Source organism: Acanthopagrus latus, chromosome 2 (genome assembly GCF_904848185.1).
Source record: "Acanthopagrus latus isolate v.2019 chromosome 2, fAcaLat1.1, whole genome shotgun sequence".
Classification (NCBI taxonomy): Eukaryota; Metazoa; Chordata; class Actinopteri; order Spariformes; family Sparidae; genus Acanthopagrus; species Acanthopagrus latus.
In genome coordinates, this window is record NC_051040.1 from 6136779 (window position 1) to 6162291 (window position 25513).

Genomic DNA, 25513 nt, shown 5'->3' on the forward strand with positions numbered 1-25513 from the left:
CTGGGACTTTTTCATGTTTTGTGGTTTTACAACATTGAATCCCAGCAGAATAATTAAACTATTTTTGACAAAGATTAGAGAGAGGGACCTTTTTTATGAAGGTAGAGCAAATCACATTAAATGAACCTAAATTACGCAGAAGATTACACATAAATTACAAATGCCACAGTATTCCTCCCACTCAGGTTAATATTTAGTAGAGGCACTAGACGGTTTCTCTGCATTTAGGTCTGATATTGACCTAACACTGAATCCAGAACTGCACGTCTGGGAAAACTGAATACTCTGCGTCAAAAACAGGTTTGTAAAAAGTATCTAGAAGATGTACGGGAGTAAAAGTCTTATACCAAAATAAGATTACTAGATAAAAGAGAAAGTCATCCATATTATTAGTACTTGAGCAAAAAAGACTTTAAGTATCTGATATGAACTTTACTTAAACAGGCACTGTACTATATATTTTTTAGATCTACTGTATCTGCTAATCTATTGATTACCTTACTGATTCCTGATCAGCTTCAGTTGAGCTGCTGTAACCTGGAACCTACCTGCAGCCACAGTCTGAAAAATATTTGAACAGTATTTGTTTTCATTTAGGTTTTAGTTTTTCTTCATCAAAGAGAAATTCTGTAAAGCCTGCCCACGTGACACCTCTGTTATTTGAACAGAAGAAGTTATCCTTCGTAATAAACATGCCACTTGATTGGGAAGCAGTGGCAACCATGCCTTAAGTCTCAATTTAAGCCCATGTTATATTATAATGTTGTGTCAAAAATGTTTCTATATATTGCTAATGTTTCCACTCTCATTTTTCATTGGAAAATGATGCCATGCTTTAGACTGTTTCATCCTCTCTGCCTTTACTCCTCTGTAAAAACGCTCCAGCGGGGGGAGATACAGTACATGAGTTTGACGTAAATTGTTTCGCAATGTGAAACTCAAAGAAGAATGCTGACACGAATGGAAATAATGAGTTCAAAGGCATATGTTTTTTAATGAATCCGACAATTTGCAACCGGTTCTTAATGGTTCCCATTCTGCAGTCCCATCCCTACATCAATAGATAGTTTTTACTTTGCCATTGAAGAGTCTTTATCAGGTGCTCATTATAAAAAAAAGGGAAAAAAATAAATAAATAAAAATCAGAGTTGTAAAACAACATGACATATCTTGGAGTAAGATGGCGTGGTGGTGGTTCTTTGCTGCACTGAGACGGTTCAATAGTCAAAAAAAAAAAAATTCTGATCATGTATAGTCGAGGTGTGTGTGTGTGTGTGTGTGTGTGTGTGTGTGTGTCTGTGTGTGTCTGTGTGTGTGTGTGATGCGTTTTACACAACCTCTCTGCTGTGCTTCTGAAAAAGCTGAATGATGGCAGCTTCCATAATAATGTTACCACAGTTTCATGAAATATGTGTGTTCTTGAAGAGGAAGAGAGACAGAGAGACACTGCATGAGATATAATATGTAAATGATACAATATGCTCCAGTGAGGGCTTTAGAATATATCCCCCTTTTTAACGAAAATGCGGGTTCAAATCGATTACGTGATGAATTATGCCCTTCAGCTGGGGGAGATGGAGAATAATGACGAACGTGATATCTGAATTGTTCGGATAGAGCTTCGAAACTGTGTTAAGAAACTATGACTTTCAGAAAACTCCTCCTCCCTTTGACATTAGCATGGTCCCCATCTCCTTGCTTGACAAAAAAAAAACAAGGAAAAAAACAGGATGGATGTCGGAATCGGTTACAAGGCCGTTATTAATGTCAGAGGAAATACTTAAGACGTTTTAAAAGCCGGATTCAAAATGCAAGAAAGTGCACTTTGACAAGTATGTACATAAATATACACTTAAGATTTGAAAACTTTTCTGCAGCCTCCTCCTCGCGTCTTTTCAGAAATGCTTGGTAGCCTACACGTGTACCTGATGTCCATGCATAGAGTAAAAACCTATAAACATCTGTGCGGTGCATTATTTACTCCTGTCTCTCAGGGACAGGAGCTGTAAGGAGCAGCACTACAACAAACACCAGGAGAGAGGAGCAGACATGCAAACAGGCCCCTAATTGGCTGGCTGAATAATCACCTTATCTCCCCATAGGCAATATTCTGGAGTTGGAGTGTGATCCTTAAACACTGGCTCATTCTGCCCCGCAGCCGGGAAAATTCCGCTTTTGCTGCTTGCTTGTCTGCTTTGATAGCGATGATTAAAAAGAAGTGCTGCTCTGTGCATTGTTTCTACTGGGGAGGAAGACCCCTCCTCCACACCTCCTCTGCTCTATGAAGACTCTCTGGTGTTTTATTGACAGAGCAAACTCGTTCTGCTGTGACGGTTTCCAGAGAATATGGAAATGCTCTTATAATGCTTCAGGGAAACTGAGGAGATACAGTATGTGATTTCAAAGGTTAATCCTCCTTATACAAACAATAAAAACCTCAACATTAAGTGATTCCAACACTGTATTGACTATGTTTGTGCACTGAATTTGGAGTGTTAGTGTTACTACAGTGCTTCTTCGCGCCGCTTGTTGTGCATTCCCAGTCTTGTGGATTGCATGTGTGCACGTCTGCGACACAGCTAGAAATGAGACTTAGTTACAGTAATTCAGAGTTCCCTGGCAAACTTCTCTGCAAGGAAGCGAGCACAAGCGCAAATTGGTAGTTGGAAGGTTTGAGCGATTACGTCTTTGTTAGTGGCTACAGACGGCCGTAACAACCGCTTGCAGTTCAGCTGTAAAGTATTGTAATCAATACAGCCTTTGCGAATGAAGGGGAAGATTTAAGAACACAATCAATTTTGCCCAATGAAGTGAAAGAAAAGAAGGCAGTCCGAAGCTCGGTGATTAGAGCCATTGATGACCTGAAAACAATCTGGCCATGACCATGATTGCAGACCAAGCCACCACTTAGTTGCTCCATCAGCTTGTCGTTTTTTTTTCTGCCTTTATGAAAGTAATAGCACCCTGGCGTGGGTGAACAAGAGCTGAGCGAGATGTGTGTGCACATCTGAAGAATGTGGCTTGGCCTCGTAAGCTTTCTAAATACCGTATCTTGCCTTTTCAGAGGAGACCGTTCCCTGCCTTCTGCTCAGCTGGTGCGAGTTACATCAGAGTGGAAGAAATGGTAGAAACAGTTTTCTGTCACAGAGGAATAAAAAGACCAGTCTAGCCAAGCAGCAGCTATATCTAAAAAAGCTGAAGTAAAGTGAGACCCAAGAAGACGTTTAATACCAAAATAAATGGACGTCTGTCACATTATATGAAGAGCATGACACCTTAAAGCACTGTTTAAACAGCTGTTGTTCTATTGTTACAAGTTTGAAGACATCTAGAGTGTCCTTTGTCATACTTGCATGCTTTTGTTTTGAAATAATGATTCCATATGACCGTTACATGAATCTATGCAGATAAAAATAATTACTGCTCCAGAGGGCTCGACTGCCATGTACTGCTGAACTCAATGCCAGGTGTGAAACTGTAAGAACGAAATTAATAATTTACTGCAACAATTAATTAAATATTTTATCGAAATTATTAATTGCAGAGGGACTTCCTGGATCATCTTTCACCTATCACACTCGCTGTAAATTTGTGCAAACAGTCCCCGTCTTGCTTTTCTAGTGATTAGTTTTGTGAGAGGGGTTTTATTGATGCGAGGCGGGGTGCCAGTGGATTTTGGATGACTAATTAAGAACGTAGGTTTGACTGTGTGAATCAGGCTGTTAGATGCTGCGAGAACACTTTCAATTATTGCAGTTTAGAAACAGTCCATGATGAAATGAGTCCATGTCATAACCATATTAGTTTGAATCTTAACAGTCAGAATGTATCATGTTTTGTTTTGACAGTGTAATATTGGAGAAAATTACATATTGTACATTTAAAGTGCGTGAGTGATATGATATATATAATGCCTTAAAACTAATGTCACAGAATGTTGTCTTCACTCTGTAATTTGTTTGAACTATTTCCTTGCGCCACGCTGATGCAAACATGTATTAGCTGCAAATCGCTCCAGAGCGTGATTTGTTGTCTTCCTCTGAATTTATTGAGCTGTTGGAGAAAGACGAGACTTGGCCGAGCTTTTTTTGACAGTGTGTTTGTGTTTTGATGTTCCATCTGTGGCGTTGGGGGCCAATAGTTGAGCCAGAGATTGATGTGATCTTACTGTTGATAGATATGGGGTATTGTGTTGCGATTTATGGGCTAATGTCAATAATAAGTTTAGAAGTTTGTCCTTTATCAGCAATTAGAATTTGGCTTGGTGCCTTTAAATGAAACATCAGGACTTCCCTACACGTGTGATATCACAACTATACAGTCACAGTCTCCAGCATGGCCATGGTTGCAAAAACACCTGCATACCTGGTATAGAAACATTGTGGGTGTGGCCTGCTCAGGCTTAAAGAGACAGGCACAACAACAGAGTGTTCAGACTCTGTTTTTTGAACATATAACATATTCTAATGAAAGTATGAACCTGAAAACAAGCATAATCTTGATTACATTAACATAATCGAGAGAACTGAACTTCAACAAACTACAAAACTAAGACTCAAGTTACAATAAACTGGATTGCTCCTTGAATGCCTGAAATAAAAGCAGCTCTTCTATTTGTCACAACAAAATGTCTAATCATAGATCAAGCCTCTGGATTGATGAGGATGCTTGTGGGTGATATCTGGCAGAGTTACAACTCGCACAGAAAAGTAATGCAGTTTTGTTTATGTAATCCGTCTTGATGTATCTTACAGCGCACTGTGGTAAAATAAGAAAAATTAGATGAATATTCTCCTTTTTTCAGAAACCTCATGTGGTAGATTTGAGATAATATCAGGGTAAATTACTGCTAGATTGCACAACGGTGTGTATTTCACTCTAAATTGTGGTTAGTTAGTGTCACAGCACCTGCAGTTGAATTATTCCAAACGGCACTCAAGGAACGGCTCAGACAGAAAAGGAGAATGATGACCTGACACAATCTCCACTGAATACTGGCACAGTGTAAATCAAAGACCAATCTGCTCCGACAGGTACAGCTTTCATGACAGGATCCAACTGGGATTTCAAATACTCTAACCAACCAGATAAAGGCCGGTGCCTAAAGAATGTGTCCACCCCGAGTCGGAGGAAAATAATAAAAAAAATATTAAAAAAAACACTGATGGTTTGAGTGCCTGTCGAAAAGCTGACGTTAACTGCATTTTAATGGCCAACATTTTGGGAGAGGTGCTTTGCTTCACTTTCCCTCCTGTTCCTCATGGAGAGGAAAGAAAAAAAACACATTCAAAAAAGGACAAGGAGAGGCAAAAGAAACGCTTGTCTGAAAAAGAGGCCAAACTAAGGACTGGTATTGAAAGATGATGGCTACATAGAGTTGAGTTGTTATTTATCTTTGTAAAGACAGCGGACTTTTATATTCTACCCCAGATAATAAAAACCACAGTGGTGGTTTAGCTGCAACACATCTGAACAGCATTGCCGAAAAAACTTTTTTTGTTCTGGTTTGTATTTATTTTAAGTTTGTATAAATAATGACACACACTGAAACATCACGCAGAACTCTAAGCATTCTCACTAAGTGCTGACTATCAACATCTTGCTTATGTTTCCAGTTTCGTAGGAGCAGGCTTTTAGAAATACCTCCCCAAAAGCCACATCTGTAATGATTTATGAGGGCATTCATAATAATTCATATTCATAAACACAGATCAACTATTACAGGTTGTAAGTACATTAAAATACCAGTGTGTCAACAGAAGAACTGAAACTGATTGTTTCACTATGCAAGGAGATGTTAAAGTGCCATTTGTCAGTCAGCGGTGAGATACACTTCACATTAGATGACTAAACATTTAGTAACCAATTAAAACAATGGCTGATTAATAAACTGACACATGCTCCATGAAAGTCAACACTAAACATGCTTGCTATGTAATTGTTCTGTCTGTGTGCAATGTCATATTGTATGTGTTGTTTATTCATCAGTACTGGTTTGACTACTCACAACAACTGTCTGTCATCTTAAAACTGCACTGTGTTATTCTGTATTATGTGCTGTTTGGTTTTGTGCCCAGTGTTGTCATGAGCCCTATTTTTTACTGCTTTTTTTTTTCTTTATGTCTTTTGCTATGTCGGATTCCAGGAAGCTTCTTGGCCAACACCTTGGTCGGCAGACCACAGATTAAAAAACAAAAACAAAAACGCAGCCTTTTGGCTGATTCTCGCATCATCCCTTATGTATAACCATGAGTTTTATTAATTTGCACTGTCGCCTCTTAAAGAAACTAACACGATGCTTTCTGATGCACTGTATCATCAGTCAGAAACCATTACAGATGTGACTCATGGATGCCCTTGACTATTTATAAAACAGAGGTCGACTTATGCGGCTAATAATACTTTAGACTGCCTGTTCTCATCTAAACTGTACACAGACAAAACTCAACAACCAGCTGTATTCAGGACCATTAGTTTGCTATAATAGTACAATGCATGAGCGATGACAGCATACTTTGAGTCCTGAATACAGTTGATATTCAAGCTGTGTATAGGTCGTCATGATGTATTATCAGACTAATCATTCAACCTAAAGCAATGGCACTGAATGTAAAAAATTCAAGTCCCATCTATTGTATATTATGATTGTTGATACAGTGCATCAGAAAGCATCAAGTCTTGTTCATGCCTGTAGTCAAAAATGATAAATGCATCATTATAATACACAACAAATGTCCCTACTCTGCACTGTAGATGTGGCCTTCATAGAAAGTGTTACCAGTTTTATTTTAACAAGCAAACTAAAAATCCACCTGAAGATCCATCGAGACCAACACGCACCCATCCAGCATGTGACAGAGGGCAGCGGGAGGTAGCTTCATGGTTTTTTCGTTAGAGAGGGACACCCTTTTGATATAATATGGCACTTGCCGTATTGCCGAAGGAAATAACAGCCTGTGTTGGATCCATTTTCTGTGGTGAGCTGTATGGCCGGCTATTATTCCAGATACAGCGTTGGTGTGGGGCTCCGCTGTGACATGGCTGACCCTCACACAGGTGGAAGAAAGTTTAAGTATATGACAGCTGAGTGTAATGAAAAAGCACTTTTGGACTCTTTGAGCTTGTCTTGTTTACCTCCTCTGCCTCTGAGTGGCACTTTCATCTGTCTTCTCCCCTAATTGGATCCTCTGCACACATTCCCATCGGAGGATCTGCATCTCCTCGTACACACGACGCATTTACCTTCCTCACACACACAGCACATTTGCCTTTATGTGTTTACTGCTTCTCTGTATAATGACAGCCAGAGCTTTGCCCTCACATTTATTTGCATTTTCTCTCAACCCACCCGGTATCTGAGGCCTCTCCTTAAACATCAAAAGAAGCACCAGGAGGAAGAGATGTGGTTCCATCTAAATGAAAATAAACCCTCAAAAACGGTGTTACAGACACTGCGGCAAGGCTATTAGTGGTGCGCCCAGGATTCACCCCATCAAGGCAGAGCCGAAAACACGAGGCAGAGCGCACAATTACTGCACATCAAACAAGCTTACAATTAACGCATGATATTAGGAGATTAGGGGTTACTTGCGTGGTTTTTTAATCATCAAATAAACTTGATTATCATTTTGTCTCAATGTTCACATACTGTTTAATGACATGTTCGGTTTTCTGTTTTTTGACGATCATTAACATTTGCAGTAAAGATCTGAAATGTTCTTATTGTATTGTTTTATATCCAGTGTCATAAGTTATATTATGACCTCAACATTTATGCAACAATATACAATATAACAACTGTCCTTAATAATTATTAATAATAACAACAACAACAGGGCAAAATACAATACAATCGATGCAGTAAAACATATTGCTTGTTAATATAATGGCATTATAAGGAGGATCCCTATTAAAAACGTTGTTGTATTGTACCATTTCAATTCAAAAGAAGCATGAGCACATTGATCTAAATGAGACAAAAGAAATAATGTCAAAATCAAAGCAACAACTGCTGTTTCACAGCCTCATTGTCAGCCAATCCAATCATCATGATTTAAGATGGAACTGCTCATGGATAGTGATCTGAACTGCTGCCATCCAGACAAAACTAACAAACTCTGTCTGCGTCTCGACTCACCATCAAATTATTTAAGTCATAGCTGAAAAAGCAACACAGCTTCGTATCCATCCGGGAAGCTGCTGGCATGAGCTTCACTGGGCTCCAGAAGAGAGTGATGTCCATTATAATAAATACAAATCTGTCAGCTTTCTGTCCCCCTTCACATCCCTGATCATTAAGCCTGCTGTAATCACAACTGTGGGACTCATTAAATTCCTCTGCACTGCTTGCTGGGAAGACAGACAGCCAATGCCGCTAAAGAGAGAGCTTTCTGAATCACTGGGCTCTGCTATTATTTCTCTCTAATAGCATAACAACACCACTATAAACAACTGACTCATATTCCTCTCAGCAGTGACTGCTGAAGTTACATCACGAAAGTCTTAGCCTCGGTGAGATCGCTGCCAATAAAACTGGGGGTCTGACAAATCAAATTTACTTTAAACAAGTCTGACACAAAGATTAGATCCCTGATCCACCGCTCAGTCCAGAGGAATAGATCACCTCAAAGGTGATTTTTCAGCCTCTTTAGTAACAAATATATTGGTACAATCATTTTGAACCATGTTCCCCTCTCAAATTCATATCAGCAGTTATGTATTAGCAGTTAGGATGACGGCTGAATTTGCTCGATGATATCAAATCTTCACATAATTAATACGGGTCCCAGTTGAAGTAACTCTGTGCAGTACGGACTACCAGGATATGCAGCCTATTGAATTATTGTTCATACTATAGTACCCACTGTCTGATATTACATTTCAGATAAAAGCATATTATGCATTCAGTACTCATTACTGAGAAGTATACAGCAGATGCAACTTACTGGGGGTGGAGGGCGGCCTCGCGAAGGGGGCAGGACAGTATCGGGGGGGGTCTGAACTGAACTAGACAGACTGAGCTGTGAACAGCATGTAGGTTCATATAAGTCATCAGTCGAGTCTTGTGATTGGTGTGCTGGCTGCGCCTCAAAGTGCCTTTAGTCTGATGGAGGTGACCTTTTACATGCTTGCAAAGTTGCTGCTTTCATTCACAACATAGCCATGCTGGCATTTTCCCTGAAATGTTACTAGGTCTTGAAATGGGAAATTGGCTGTATAGATTTCCCTGAATATCAGTCCCTGCTCTCATTCACTCAGACGCCCATGTAGGAAATGTTCCTGAACATTTCGGGGATAGACTGCATGTGTGAAAGGGGCTTAGGATGCAGCTGATCTGACGGGAATGTGGTCATTCATTCTAGTGAATCCTGTAATGAAGTGTTGGATGAGTGGAAATTTGGACTTTAGCGGTGCTTGATGAAAAGTTACAGAAGCACAGATGATAAGATTTATCCACTGGGGACCATTAATGTCTGTACTAAAAAGTTGGTCACATACTTTATGTCAATTTGGACCAAAGTGTTCCCCAAACGGTTCATATTCTCTCTGTGAGCTTTAAGAGTATTAATGTTCATACAGGTCATGCAGTTCCAATTTTTATATTTCTGTCTCCCTTCAACCCCGGCTTGGTTAAAATATCATCATTTAGTGATTAAAATAAATAAAATGAGTCATGTTGTTGCATAAAAGAAGTAACTAACAAAGACATCATCACTCTGAGAGACACTGTTGGTGCCCACTGTGGTGTGTCAGAAGAAAGCCCAAGTCTGAAGACTTACCGGAATCGAGACAGATGAAGAGCAAAAAGGATACTTTCCTGGAACGTCTACAGCCACCCTGTAGCCCTGGAAGCTCTTAGTTGGGTGGAAGTTGAAGATAAAGAGCACATTTGCCCTGTCAAACACAATGACCTTGTCCCCTTCATGCTTGGCACTGACAAAGGCCTGGAGGGGAAGAAGAGGGAGGAAAAAAAACCTAATAAAATATATCTTCATGAATAGTCATTACCTTTCTCATCTTGGATTTAGAGACTTATAATGAGGCACATTATATCAGTGGACTCCACATTTCCAAATAGGCTGAGAAACATTCCCACACCAAAATTTCAGGTAGCACTCATCAGCAGAAAGCAGCGGCCCAGGGTAGTGCGATGCACACACTGTCAGCTTTAGACAGCTGCACATGATAAAGCCGCCACTCTCCTGTGGAGCGAGCTACTGTTAACGTGTCATTAGCAGAGATTATCAATGTCACCCAACCCCCTATTTTTAGTGCCTTGTTCCCCAAGCCAATTTCAGGGCAGCATATTCACGGCTGAATGAGAAGATAAGCACCCCTGCAACTGGACTGGCAGAGAGGATGGAGGTTAAGGAATGAGCTGACAGTCTGGAGTCTTTTAACAAGTCCATTTCTACATGAGAAGTCCACAAAGTTGGAGTAATGGAAAGCCCCTCTCGCTGGCTGTAACTGCTTCAGCATTGGAAAACAAATATATCCTGCAGCTGTGACCCCAACAAGCATATATATTGCAAATTTATAAATAAATAATTTAAATGTGGCCAGTAGATTTGGTGATTATCGTAAAATTGTTGTGATTATATTCAGAGTGGTTTTCTAAATCATCATCTAACTATGATTTTAAACGGTAAACTGTAAAATGCAAACATCGGATCGCCTGATCTCAAAGCAGCTTCTACTAGTCGGACATTAGGTCTTAGAGCTTGTTAGGTTTCTGTTTCTGTTACAGCCTGCAGCATCATTCTGACCTGAAACAACAGTTTTGTGGGTGAAACTTAGCCTTGAGTGCATGAGTAAATCTCTATAGTAGCTCCATTTGTGACCTCAGCGCACTGAATGAAAATATTTTTGTCAAACCACTGCTAAAATCCAATATTTCCACAAACTGCGACCCTCCTCTCCGCTCCCTCTCTTCACTGGAAGGTAAGTTAAGTCGGCTGCAGTGCAGCCAGCACGGTTTGAGGAAAAATTGGATTTAAACGTTAGTTTTGCCCCCGAAGCAAACATTAATGTTTCTGGGGAGACAGAAGACATTGAAAATACATTTGATGATGTAACCCACGGCTGGATGTGAGGTCAAAAATAACATTTTGACTTTTCCCCTGAGGTTTGATGAGGGACTGCTATTGTATGTGACCAAACTGTTAATTTAAATCCAATGACTGCTTTAGTAGAAAGTTTATTGTATCATGCTAACAAAAATCGAAAAATTGATTCACACACAGCTTTTACTGTCACAAAGAAAGCTAGATTTAATTTCTTCTTGTTCCTACAGCTGAAAGTTTGAGCCTGACTGTGTAGAAGGATGTATGTGCAGAGTGTGACACCATTTTCACATTGACTGGGAAAGTGGACACTCTCTGTGCTCATTGAAAAGAATATTCAATTTACACAAGTGTGATGTGGAGACGTGAAGCCTCCTCTAAACAAACTCTAGACTTCACAGTGAAGTAAGAGACATCTCCTGTGAAGTAGCTGAATGTTTTACCTGACACATATCTGCATATTCATTGACTTAATTTGAAAGCTTTTAACAAGATATTAGAACTTCTATTGTTGTAAAACCATATCAGAAACACACTCGTAATCAAACGACAGTGTTTCATATCCATCTTAAAACACGTCTGGAGGGAAGTTATATTTCCAGCTAGTGAAAGTATCTCCTACTGTTGAATGGAAGGATGGAAGATTTTATGCCGGACTGCGATTACGACACTCAGGATAATTTCATCACGGTGAAATTCCATTATCGGGGGAATGCTGAAAATACTCACACGAGTGATTTACTTTGAACTTTATGTTGAAGTCCACATCTTTCCAGTCAATCCAAAAGCTGTAGCCTGTCATCATGGCTTAAGGTTTGACTTACCCTGTGGAAATACTTCGGTTCCAAAACTAAAAAACGACTGAGAGATGAGCTACGCACCATTTATTCATTACCTTATTTAAGATTCACTGTATCCTATCTGTGATGCAATAAAAACTATTTGTTTCTGCACAAAGTGTAAGCTAAATTGATTGTATGTTTAGAACTGTTTTAAGGGTTTTAAGCATCATTAAAGAATGTCAGGATAATTGTGGCATGACATGTTCACACTGGCCCGTGCCTCCTTATGGGGAACTGTAATTTCCCCAGTAAAAGTAAGTCTGGTGTAAGTAGGACTCAGAGTACTCTGGACGCCATAGCGTGTTTCCTAGCATCTACTGGTTTATTTACATTTCATCACAGAGGGGGCATGCAAGTGATGCTATCCCTGCACGAACAGGAGCTGCGGTTCAGGTCCAGAGTTTGGTCTTTTGAAGCTCACAGCTGCGCATCTTCAAAGAGGCGGGCACAAACCACACTTTCAAGCAACGTCCCTGCGTGTTTCCATTTCCGCTTAGTTCAGTTACACCTGGGACAACAGAGAGCGCTGCCGACAGATCCTCTCCTGCCTCTCATTTTAACTACAAAACACGCTTGGATCCTCCCACCACACTGAAATATTGAACCAAGCCATAGAATATTCCCACTAAGCAAGATTACCTTGGCGATGTCATTGATAATCTGCCCAGAGGATTCAGACTCAACTGGCTATTACAGCAGAGTCTGGGAGCAGATATTGGCATTATCTGTGAGTGATGTTCGACAAAGTCTTCTTGTCAAATTGTATCAATCCCTGAATGATACATTTGTCTCAGCGGCTTCTGAGGACACTGTCTGAGACCTGAGAGCAGGGTCAGCAACAGAGACCCCCTGGAACTGATATGTTATCTATGACTTCACTCTGGTCTTCAGACCACTGTCCAAATGTGATCTGGAGACCAGGAAGCTGCCTGTCTGTGGTGTGTGGGGTTGAACATTAATCCAAATATCATCAAATTTGCAATATGGCCGAATGGATAGCCCAAATCGTCGCTGTACTGTGCAGTTCCTGCAGTGAGAAATTTTTGCACCACTGGAGTATTTCAAGCCTGAAATAAGACCTGAACGCAGAGCACTTAGCAGAAAGCCCTGAGATCAGACCGAACACAGCCCCTGATGCTACCGTGAGCAACGAGTCTCGACGACCCGCCCTCCAAACAGGCGTTTAAATGCACACTAACTGTGACAGATCATAAATGCAATTAATTTAGACTACTTAATCACAGAGCATGTAATTAATTACTTAACAGCCCTGGTTTTTACATCATTAAAAAAAAAGCACCCGCCGTGGATACAGATGCTCTGAGCTTGGTTGATATGTGATTTCTCTTGATAGTGAACGCAGCTCCGCCTCCTGACGCCCCTCAGCACCATGTGTGGAAAGAAGCAGTTGCGAAGTATTGTGTGAATGTACAATAATACATATGTGTCTATGTGTACTTACAATGTCGGCAGTAGTGACAGACTGATTATCTGCCTCGCCAATTCACTTATAAGTCACCACAGGTGCTAAAAAAATAGCGCAATTGGGCTCCGCTCGGACTTACAGGTGAGGTAAGTTGTAGTTAGTTACTTTCCATCACTGTTTGTTTAAATTTATGATATCAAGATTTTTTTTCACTGAAAATGTATATATCGGTTCCAAATATTGGTAGTTATTCTCCTCCAAAACGCCACATCAGTCGGACCCTAGTTGGCAGTGCATACTGTGTCATACTCTGGTTGGTCTGTGTATTTACCTACAGTGCAGCAGCAGTTACATTGGGAGAGTTCGGACCTGTCAGACTTTTAAAGCTGACTGTCTTTGGTCATTAAATCTAGAATCAGATGTTTTTGATTCACCTTGTTTCTCAAAATATCTGCACAGTGTCCAGCGGCCTTCATAAGAGCTGTTCAGTTTTTTGTTTTTTTTTCCTGTGATTATAGCATTCTTTATTTTTATTTCAAGGCAAGACCCTTGTTGCAAGGATAAACAAAATATCATTTTTCTGTCTAATCATTATTATCCAAATAAATATGTTCCCCTGAAATTCTGACAACAATCTGTCAAAACCTTTCTATTACCACAGAACTATTCGGTAGCTTACATTTATAAAATAACTCTTTCTCATGTGTGAAAAAGAAGAAGAAGAACCAACCAACCAACCAAAAGGACACATAAAACTACACACATGCACATCCTGTCTGTCCTTCCCAATGATGAACCTACTGATGAAACCTTCAACAAAGAAAACCCTTGTTTAGAGGTAAAAAAGCCCAATATTTAGAAATCATTCTTGTGGTGGATTGTCTTACTATTCCCTACACATGCAAGCTGCCTTGAGATTTATATATAACAGTAACTTCAAGGAAACGACAAATACCAAACTGCCACTGTATAATCCAACAGCATCCTTTTAAACACGATTTGCGGTAACAAATCAAAGAAACGACACAATCATGATGTCTTGAGTATACAATGTAGAGCTGTCATCTACCAGAGAAACAGCACCCAGTGTGTAGCGGGTCAGCGCTGGTGCCAAATGTATGCGTCTTCCCTGCCAGTAACATCCTCTGGGATCAGCATTTCCTCCCGTTCCCCCAAAAGGGAGCTCAGAAAGCAGCCAGGCTGCGCTTTCCCTTTGCAATACCTCCAAAGCTCCATTTCATCCAGTTGTCAAGGGTGTAAGAGGTTCCAGTTAGTCAGAATATGCTTTTGGTTGAAAGACCAATATACAGAAATTATCCTTGAACCAGACGTGTCACTAATTACACTCTGTAGTACAGTACATTTCCCTCTCTGCCCTGAGATGCAGGTCAGTAACGCAGCAGTGTGAAGTAGCTGTAATCTGAAGACTGATTCCTGAGGATGTGAAGGAGGGTATTAGAGACTCACTTCTAATTCCCGTCATTTAGCCACACTTTCCATTTGTATTATCCCAATTCTTTCTGTCAGCCCCTCCAGAAAAAAAAAACATTTTTTTTTTTCTCCCATAGGCTTCAAATGCAGGCGAAGGCAAAAAAATTGCATTAAAGTCAAATATGATTTTTACTGTTGACCTTGACGGCAGCCACAGAAACAGGACATGGTTATGGTGTATTCATCTCCACCCACCTAACAACTACAGGACTTCCACAGCCCAGTCACCACAAATAAATCTTAGCATCTGTAAGCCATTGTAGTGGCAACAACACTGCATTTACTGGACGAGACCTGAGGACAGTTTCCAGCTGTCTTTGTGGCGACTTGGTATATTTTTGATGAGGCATCAGGACAATTTCTTGCCATTTAATCTGAAATGTTGTGTTTTTGGTGCCTAAACTTAACCAGACCATAAGCATTAAGATAAAACTGAACTTTTGGCAAAGTAAAGTTGTTCCATGAGAGAAAAATAAAGTGTCACCATATCCTTGGAGCCGAAACGTACATTGCCAACATTAATCTGCTGACTGGGCTGCTCCCCAATGTTCAAACAGTCTAAACTCTAAAGGTGAGTAAAAATGGTGGCTCTTGAATACATTTAGAATACAAAATCTTATATGAGCTAAAAAATGTACAAACACTTATAAAGTTGTAAAATGTTCTGCATGCGACTAAAACACGGTGCAGCGACATCATGTTTTCATGTGATTTTGTCATTGAGAGTGTCTGCACAAAGCCTACTGTACAGTGAGTGTGTGATGTCCTTACAGGTGGGGCAGCCAGCCAGCCGTACTTGTCTTCGGTACGGTTCATGTCCCGGTCAAAGGCGTAGAGCTGACAGTAGCGGAGGTGATCCATATCCACTAGGTTAAACTGCCGCCGGGCATAGTGGTAACTCTGATTGTTCCCCTCTCTGGGGAAATCCAGCCACTCAGGATGGCCAAACTCATTCCCTGCAACACAGAGAGTGTTATTAAAGAATGTACATAATGAAGGGGAAGGAGCACAGTATCTGTGAATTAGCATACTCTATCGTGCTGCGTTGTATGAGCTTCTTTTTGGGTTTGGTGCAATTTTAACAAGATAGAAAATAGCGGAGATCAAAGGGACCAGAGCCCGCGACCATCGGCGACCTCATCATGACCCCGCAGAAGATAGTGCTTCTCAAATTAAAACACACGCACACACACACACACACACACACACACACACACACCACTTTCCACAAACATTTCACCAACTATCTTGTGCCAATCTTCCCTTCACCCAGGAACCTTAAAGCTTGAAAAAAGCCAACACACGTGAAAACAGTGCGCAAATAAATCCCACAGGTTTCACTTGAGTGCTTGATTTTCATCAAAAATATGCAATTAATTCACCAGGATATATTCATATACGATTCCTCCGTAACAGAGAGAAAACTGCAAGTGAATGATGGAAACAAAAAGAAAATGCAAAAATCCGTTCACAAGTCTGACACAGATATGCACAAATAACAGAAATAATAATAACATAGAAAAAAAAAACACTGTCTACATTTCTGAAATATTCTACCATTTCACAGTCACTAGTACAGCTGCACTTTTAATGCGCGGTCGTGTCCGATGTTGTTACAAATTCTGGAATCTGTAATAACACCTAGAAATGTAATAAAATGCACACTTGACCTGAGTGAAATGTAATAAAACCTAATAATGTAATAAAATGTCATGACATTTGCCTGCATTTGAGGGTAACATTTGCCAATAATAATTTAAAAAGAAAGACTAATAATGTAATACTACAACCTGATGTAACGATACACCCTCAAAGATTTTTCGTTTTTGTTGACGTCTTATAATTGAGAGGAGAAATCCAACTAGGGATGGTGTAAAACCTCCAGACTGGCCGCAGTCTGATCAGATGGAGAGAGGATTACAGTCCAGATGTAAATCTGGATGCATATGCACGCATGCAGGAAACAGCAGTCCTGCTGCTACTACACTGTCAGGCCAGGAGATGAGATAATGAATCCGTCATCGGATGTCACGACAACATCATAAAACAACAGCCATGATAATTGAATTCCCGGCAGAGGAAGAAACCCGCAGACAAGAGACAGAGGAAGATGCATGACAACAGAATACAGGCTAGTTGTTTATTTGGTGTTAAGAGCCCCCCCACCTACTTAAAAAAAAAGGAACCATGTCGTGATGGGATGAAGTGGAACGGACAGGGACTGACAGCAGATTCTAATGAAATACATTATGTAGGTGTTAAAGAAGTAGCAAACAATAAGGCACGGACTGCCAACAGAACGAGCCCACTGCAGCACTTGCCTCAGAATTAGGGCAGCAAAGACATGCGGAGAGAGGGAGGAAGAGAGAGGTAAAGAGGGAGGAGGAGAGAGAGAGCCTTTTCTTGTGACATCTGCATGAATAACAAGCCTCCCACACAGCTGAACTTGAAATGTAAAGGAGGAAATTACACCTCAGACTCGCAACACTGGCAGTCAAAGGCAGACTTTTCCCCCCTGCACTCCACCGAGAGGGATGTGTACACCACACGTTCATTGTGCATCTGAGACTCCCGTATTAATATTTCACATGCAAATAGTCTCATCGAGACTGTGTTGAGTTAGGGATTTGGGGAGAAAAAAAGTCAGAAGTCGTACACTGCGTGAGCGTGTCTTCGGTTATTCCTCATGAAACAGAAAAAGCGAGTCAAAGTTCAACATATAACACTCCATTTTAATAAGTACTCTTAAATATGAATTCTTAATAAAGTTTTCATGACATTTCCTTTTTATTGTTTGTTTTTTTATTAAAAAAAAAACTCCACATGTGGCCAGAGATGTTTAAAACAGTGCAACTTTAGCCACTGAGGCACTGGATTTAATTTAATCTACAACACGCAGCTTCGACTGGAGTTTCAAAGTGCTTTATACTACTTTCTTTCCACATATGCAGTAGTGGCGTTACCCTTTAAATAAGGAAATCATATTGCAATTTAAAGAAGTAAAGGATCCCTTACTGCTAAATCTTCTTACTTTTTTTTGGCTCTGCAGCATTTATAACTGTGATCACAGAGGCCATGCATCAGCACATCACCCTCTTACAAACTTTCCGCCTCTCCTGATAAATTAATAATGTCTTATCTGAGTTTATCAAGACATGAGGTTGCGATTTGGTTTTTCAACTGAAGTCTAGAGAGAATTAATTATTAAGTGTTTTTTTCCGTAGCAAGGTTTGCGACTGTGTTAGCAACAGGCCGCGAGATGCACTCATTTAAAATTAGCAGCTTTTCTGTAATGACGGTGTGTCAGTGCAGGTCAGGAGGTCAGCAAAATAAATTCTTCCGAGTAAAATTTGAATTTTTTTTTTTTCCCAGATACATTGACAATTAAAAGTTTGGCCTGAATGTGCTGGAGGGAAGGTCAGAGGATCACCCAAATCATTAGGGTTTCATCCCTGTTGGAATGTGAACCAACACATTCGATTTCATGTTAATGTGGCTTTTCATTCTTGAGATAAATTCATGCTAAATTACAATGAAAGGAAGATACACAAGACATTCTTTGAGGGAGGAGTACCACATTGGTGAAATAGCACATTTTCTGGCAAATACAGTATAGTGTGCTTTGAATATAAATTCTGCTTTGAAAGACTGTGGATCCATGCGGTGTGATCATCCTGATCAATTTTCATCCAATAAGATCAGCCGTAGTTCTGCTTCAGATGTGCTTCATTTTGGGAAATAACCACTCTGCGTTTTGACTGACGTAAATTGGCTACTAAGCCAATCAGAATCAGTCTATCCAACCTGATTGGAGCTTGTGTAAGGGCAGCAGTGACGCTGGTCCTCAACTACTTTTCTTCTCTCCTGCCCAGGTTTGCTTGTCAGTGTCACCTTAGTGCTGAGACTGCTGTCACTGACTCGGCTCAACACCCAGCCAGAATCTGTGGACCACATGGCTTTCTCATCAGATGACAAGAAGACAGCAGCGCTATAATTGCTTCTCACATTCACTATGGATGATACTCCAGTGTAATCACAGCGAGGCTGGCTGTGCTGTAGTGTGGCAGCAGTTATGCAAGGCCGCCCTCTGTGCCTTCCCAGATCCGTGCTGCTGCGCTCTCCCAAAGCAGATGAGGACAACTCGTCTTGGCAGGACGCAAGACGATGCAGTCGCATCCTTCCCAATCTGGGATACTGGCTCATCAGATGAGTAGTTTGGTGAGACTTCACCAGTGCATTTGAGTTCACATCTAAGACCAGCAGCAGTAAACTTCCCCCCTTGTGGCCCCGCTCACTTTTTCTAGAGGGCACCTCCAAGTCAGTTTCCATCAATCCAGGGCCGAAAGACATGGGAGTGTGTGAAGGCTTCATAGCAGGAATTTCTTAAAGGTTAGCGCTCCCATGAGTTGTTTTTTGTCCACCTTAGAGAGGCAAATGAGCAATTTCACCATGGTTGTTGCAGCAGCTGTGGGCTATGTCACGGGCATGGCCACAAGGCCGGTGGATGATGTGTCTGGTAGGCATGATTGCCCTCAAGCAGAGGGATGATGAAGTTCTTGTGAGTGCTCTGCTGCCACTAGAGGGACTGTCTAATGTGTACATCTCCTCACCTATATGGTGACTTCAAAACCTCAAGGAAGAAATAGTCAACTTCCTGCACTGTACAAATCATCCTCCCTCTCTGCTCGATAACCACACGCTGCACTGTTTGACATATTTTGAAGAAAACACACAGTGAAATATTTGGTTACTTACATTGACTGACCTGAAAGTCTTGCATTGAGTCAGTGCAATGTCAGGTTACACATTAACTCCTGCTTGACAAACAACCTTTTTGACAATACAGGTGTAAGTGGAAATGACTCAGGTGCAGGCAGCACCGTGACGACAACCCGAGGAACTGGGGAATATTGTTGCAGGCCAGTGGTGCCTGGGCTTGCCTCTCAAAGGCTGGATGTTGGCAGGGACAAACGGGTGTGTAAAAAAATGATAACAGCTATTGTGCAGAGCCAACATGTTCTCGAGCTGCAACATGTTCTCACCCCCTACGATGTCGACTTACCCCTCTTTATATATTTCACATATCCTAAGTTTTGGACTGTCAATGTTGTGCAACAGTTGCAGTTTGTTTATGTTTAGGCATGGTTACGTAACTTGTGTAACAAGTCACACCAAATTTGAAGCCGTCTCTGGGTCAAAGTCATGTGTTCGACTGATCCAACTACCCAAGAGGGACACGTCAAGAATTAATGCTAGAGGGGAACATACAGCATTATTTGAGGCGCAGGGCTGCTGACCAAGCTGCTGCAGATGCACAGTCCACCACTTCCACTATGTATGGACATATTATGTAACACTTCTGCATTGAAAGGTCTAAAAAAAAAAAAAAAAAAATTAAAAACTTTTGTTGAGGTGTGTACTTGAATTAATCCTAATATTTCCTACAATGTTCAAATCCATAAAAATATGTATTATTACAGTACATTTCATTTGGTGGCTGGTGAAGTTGGTAAGGGTAAACATAATGTGAGTAATACATTTTGTTGTTCGTGAATATTTCCTACTGATTCTTAGATTTTAATCAGCAGTGGTGGCTGTTTACAAATTAACATTCCTCGGACGTGTATCATGTCTGTTTTTACCTCTTGATACCAGGAGTTTGGAGACATAATACCTGCAACTTTTACAGTAATGATACACTATATGTGCTATATGACCTTGCCGGTGCAGGGGCACCGCTTCCTGAGTGATATACTCTGTAACACTCTACAGTCAGAATTGAATGCAGACTGTGAGGTCTGGTTTTTACTGCATAAACAGGTGCAGGGGGACAGATTGTCCACGGTTGCTCTTCTCTGCATAAGCTCGTGAAGTGAGTGCAGTTAAAGGGCAACGCTTGCTTGAAATATATAAAAAAAGACACTGTAAGTAGTTGTTAGAATTGAGTTGACCTCCATCAACATGTATTTGATGAGGATCAGTGCTACACTAGGTGTTGAATAAGCTCACTGTGATTAGCTTAGCACAAAAATGCACATTTTAGTGCAAATAACGCTGGGAAAACAAAAAAAAACCTGTTCTGAGGGCTCCACTCTGAAACTACAAAGAAAACGGTACAGTACACTGTCTATTCTCAACCCACTTGAAAACCCAAGTATGACACATAGGATTGTGCTGAATGAAAGATGTCAAGGACATGCTACAATCTGACAACCTTTCTTCAATAAAAGAAATATGATGTCTTTTTTTTTCCCCTCTTTTCTTTTTTTCCACTTTACAAAGGCAGTCACAGCCAGCATAACAATCTCTGGATTCAGGTAGAATTCAGGAGATATCAAGACATGTCAAGAGGGAGCAATGGCATCAAAGAATGCTCTCAAACACTGTGCTAGAGGCTCCTCCCTTTAAGTAGCACCTCAGGAATAAGCCCCATGATTACCTCAGGGAGCTCATTCTCAAGGAGAAAAAAAAAAATCCACATTCACGTACTCACTTTCACCGTCAGACATCAATATGTGATGTTCAATGAATAATTTACTATTTTGGTGTATCCACCCTCAGTCTGGTTCCAACATACTACATTTGAGTTCCTACATTTCCCAGAATGACTTTAGACACGCCCTGGGGATATGGGCTCTCAGTGTTGCACTGTGTTGCATGGAGTACTTGTAGGTGGTTGGAGTAAGAGCAACCACAGCAGCGCGATACATTTTCTGTTGAAGAAAAAGTGAGAAATGGATCATTGCAGCGGTGTGTCACGCACAGTTGGGATCACAAAAAAAGACTTCAAAGTGGTTGTTGTACTTTACGTGCCACTGACAACAGACCCATGACGGTGCCATCTTCAAATGCATTACACAGGTATTCAAACTATGTGTAATGAGTCCTTCCAGAGCCGTGGCCCAATTCCAGGCTACAGTCTAAATAAAAGCAGGTTTAGAGGACGCAGTGTATTGGTATTGGAATACTAAATCTGGTGATTTGATAGCATGCTGTTCATGGACTCTGTTGCAATGCACAGAAGGGTTGGTGGAGCAACTCACAGCTGAAGAAAAATCAACAAATTGTGGATAGTGTTAAAAATACTCTCTCTGTGAAAATCTGTTAAAACAAAATGGAAAATCTGTTGGAGTCCTCTTGAAGTTTAATTAGCAGCAGTTCCCCAAAGCTGAAGTTTGATTGACATCTGTCAGCCCGCATCTTGGATCACTTTGTAGTGCAAACTGGAGATGTACTTTGATTTCTCCTTGACTGAACAGAACATATAACATTTGGATAAACTCCAGGCTGTATGCTATTAGCATGTAAATCGTTTTTTTGTTGGCTTCTGGGAGCTCCGTTTTTCCAACCAAGGAGTGCAGCAGGTGATTTCCCTGATTAGTTTCTACGCCCCGTTTGAAGATGTGCTCAGATAAAATGTGTCACGGGGATCAAAACCCCTCTATGACACATGACACCCCTGCAGGCCAGTGTGGGGACGGCCGTATCCCCGCACTACAACGGACTGTTTTGCTGTGCTTTGAACGAACTCTGATGCCTGTGCCTCAGAACACTGATCAAACCATTGCAATGAGACCGGCTGAAAAGGTTTGTTTCAACTGCTCTGTGTCTGTAGCCTTGGCTGATCGTGGATATGTGACAGTTACACATAATTTGTCTGCCGATTACTGAAACAACTTCCCCCAATCACATTGCAACACCAGGCAGCTCGTTTCTGTGAGCTGTCACCACTCCTCCGTTATTATTTGTGACACATGAAGTCGTGTCACAATCTGAACTGCTGCTCATGACCTGCCATTTCATTTGGTGCCAGTGTTTTGTGACCACCGGGGAAAGTCTGTACAGACTCTAAGCAATGGTAAGCACAGCCTCTCTTGCTGTTGGTCACCAAAAATAAATTTGGTTTTGATTTTCCCGGCGGGCCAGCACAGCTGACGATGCAGAATAGCTCGCCAAAACTAAAACCTAAAAATGAGCTACCTGTAAATCCATGTGACTTCCTGTTTACAACTCTTGGTTTATTTGTAATAAGTCAGCATGACCTCTATATAGACTAGAACCAAAACGAAACAGTACATCGTGTGTTTTCCCTTTGGTTTAGCCTGCAGGAACTGAACTACAAGCATGAACACGGTGAGGGCGAAATAATGAGCTGCACTCCAAGTATTTCACCACGATGTGACTTCATCTGTTGGCCCTCTCTTGAACTGAACAAATAAGAGTCCCACCACACAACAAAATCTACCCAGAAATGCAAAAGCATTACGGCTACTTAACAGTGTGAAAATGTTAAAGTGTGTATTTTCCCCATTAATGAGCAGGCAGCATCAAGATATTCCTTATTATCACGTGGAGGCATGTCCATGCACACACACACACACACACACACACACACACACACACACACACACACACACACACACACACACACACACACACACACACACACACACACACACACACACACACACACACACACACACACACACACACACACACACACACACACACAGAGGAGTTTGCCTAGCCTGTATCTGGTGCTTTGATAAAAGTTTTTTAAAAGAGCTACACTTCATTAACAGTGAAGTGCACCTGCCTTTTTTGCCTCTATTTACTCTCAATTTCCTAATGTTATTATTCTATAAAGTGCAGTGGAGATGATTGATTTCCGGTGCAGGTTGATTTAGTGGCCCGTGGAAGCCTTTGACTCTTCTTTTCATTTCTACTTTAAAGAAACACATTGGACACACCTCCATTAGGTAATCATCCCCCTCTCCTCGACGATAACACAGCAGTGTGCCTCCCATATGCCTGCATTAATCACCATGTTAATAACCTTCCTCTGCCTCTTCACAGCTGAAGTAAACCAGATAGCTCTTTGAGTACAAGGATAAAATATGATGGATTCTCACCACAATGCACACATAAATAAAAACACAATTTGTGTCTCCTAATATATCTGGGGTGCCACTATCTGAGATAATTTTGGCTAAATGTAGGCAAGATAGTTTTTTAACAACCATTAATGGATTATTACAGTTTTTCTTTTTTTTTTTTTTACAAGGTCCGACTTCAATGAAGGATTGAAATTGATTAATACCTGTATGACCTGACAACTCATGTTTCTTGACCCACTTAAGTTATTAATATTACTGATGGGGCTGTTGGCCAGAACTAGAAAAGTGAAAACCCCAAATTGCAAGGTTCACTGTGGCTCAAACTTTTTGGTAAATGCAATTACATTTTATCAAGACATTATTGGTCCCAAAAGGATGAATGAATCCTAATGTTTGGTGATTTTTCTCTATTGACATTTGTAGTATCAGTGAAAATGTCCTGACAACTATAAGATGGACTGCCACACATTCATGCCTCCTACAAGATGAATTCAATCCAGCACCACCGCCTGTCAGACATGTCCACTATTTTTGTGTATGATCAAAAAAATCTGTAAAACAAATTACATTGCCTACAGCCTCAAACCAACTTTGTGTTTAGTGCTTAAACTGAGCAATCATCTTGCTAATGTGCTATACTAAGACAGTGAACATGGTAAACATTATACCATATTATGCTAATGTTCAGGTTCATATCAGAAATCAGAAATTTTGCAGCAATGCAAAAAAACAAAAACAAAACAAAAAACACGTTTGTTAGGTAATGTTGATACCTAGTTATGGTTATGTTGGGTCTAATAACGATATGATTAATGGGGGGCAACCATGTTTACACAAGGTTGTGTCAGACAGCTTTGCAGCTGGCACATCCCATTACTCCTGTACACAACCCTGCATCAGATAAGGGCCTGACAGTGACACAGTCCCCTCTGTAATTAGCAGCACAAGAAGGAGCCAAGGATCAATGTGTTTTCCATTGGAGGGATTCTGGCACAGGGAGATCAATGAGGGAATCAGAGGGGATGGGAAGGCAAGAGTCACCGAAGGTTTCAGATACAGTGAAGAAAAAAAAAAAACTTCAGACGGGATGCAATGATTATTTGCACTTGCTAGATTGATTTCTTGTTACTGTGTTAATGTACACTCCTACTCCCAGTTTGCACATTAAATAAGCATCACTGGTTCAACAGCAGTGCATGGATTGCCTCATTCATCCAAGAAAACCACAAGCCTGAAAGCACAGCCAGCTCTCAGTGAGATTATCTATTTGAAATGTATGAGGAGGAAGCACTAGTTTTCAATTCATCGTCCAAGGCCGCAGTATAATGGTTGCCTGTTGCGCTGGAGCACTCTGTGAATACGTAGTGCTGGGAGAAGTTTTTACCTCAATAATTTAGACTGTAAATCTGCAAGGTTATCTTAAGTCTCTCTGAGCCCTGAAAGTCAGGAAGTGCGAGCGCTTCCATTCTGTCCCTGCTGATATAATGATAAAACCACTGAGGCGTTTCATTACTGCCACGCCACTTGGTGCTTTAATGTCATTGACACTCCAACATCCTTTACTGTATCCATCTCTCAGCATCTCAAATACGGATGTTCCCTCTGTCCTCTTGCTGTGTGGTGTTTGCTATTGGTCACGAGTAAATAAATGGGTTTTTCTAGGCTAGGCACTTCAAATTGATTTGCTTGCTCAAACAATTTGCTCTTGCTCGGCGCTGAATAATGACTCTCCCTTCATTGATCCATTGACACGGCATGTCATCTTAGATCTACTTGATTTTCTTTTTTTCCATT

General features: G+C 40.8%; 1 protein-coding gene across 1 annotated transcript in view; it reads right to left on the reverse strand.

Moving 5' to 3' along the window:
• Nucleotides 1–25513, reverse strand: part of gbe1b (glucan (1,4-alpha-), branching enzyme 1b) — an 88032-nt gene that overhangs the window by 12720 nt on the left and 49799 nt on the right. Inside the window, exons 13-14 of the mRNA XM_037082087.1 lie at nucleotides 15594–15778; nucleotides 9814–9944 (exon numbers count right to left, since the gene is read on the reverse strand). Coding sequence (XP_036937982.1) covers nucleotides 9814–9944; nucleotides 15594–15778 — 316 coding nt within the window. The remainder of the gene's footprint in view (nucleotides 1–9813; nucleotides 9945–15593; nucleotides 15779–25513) is intronic.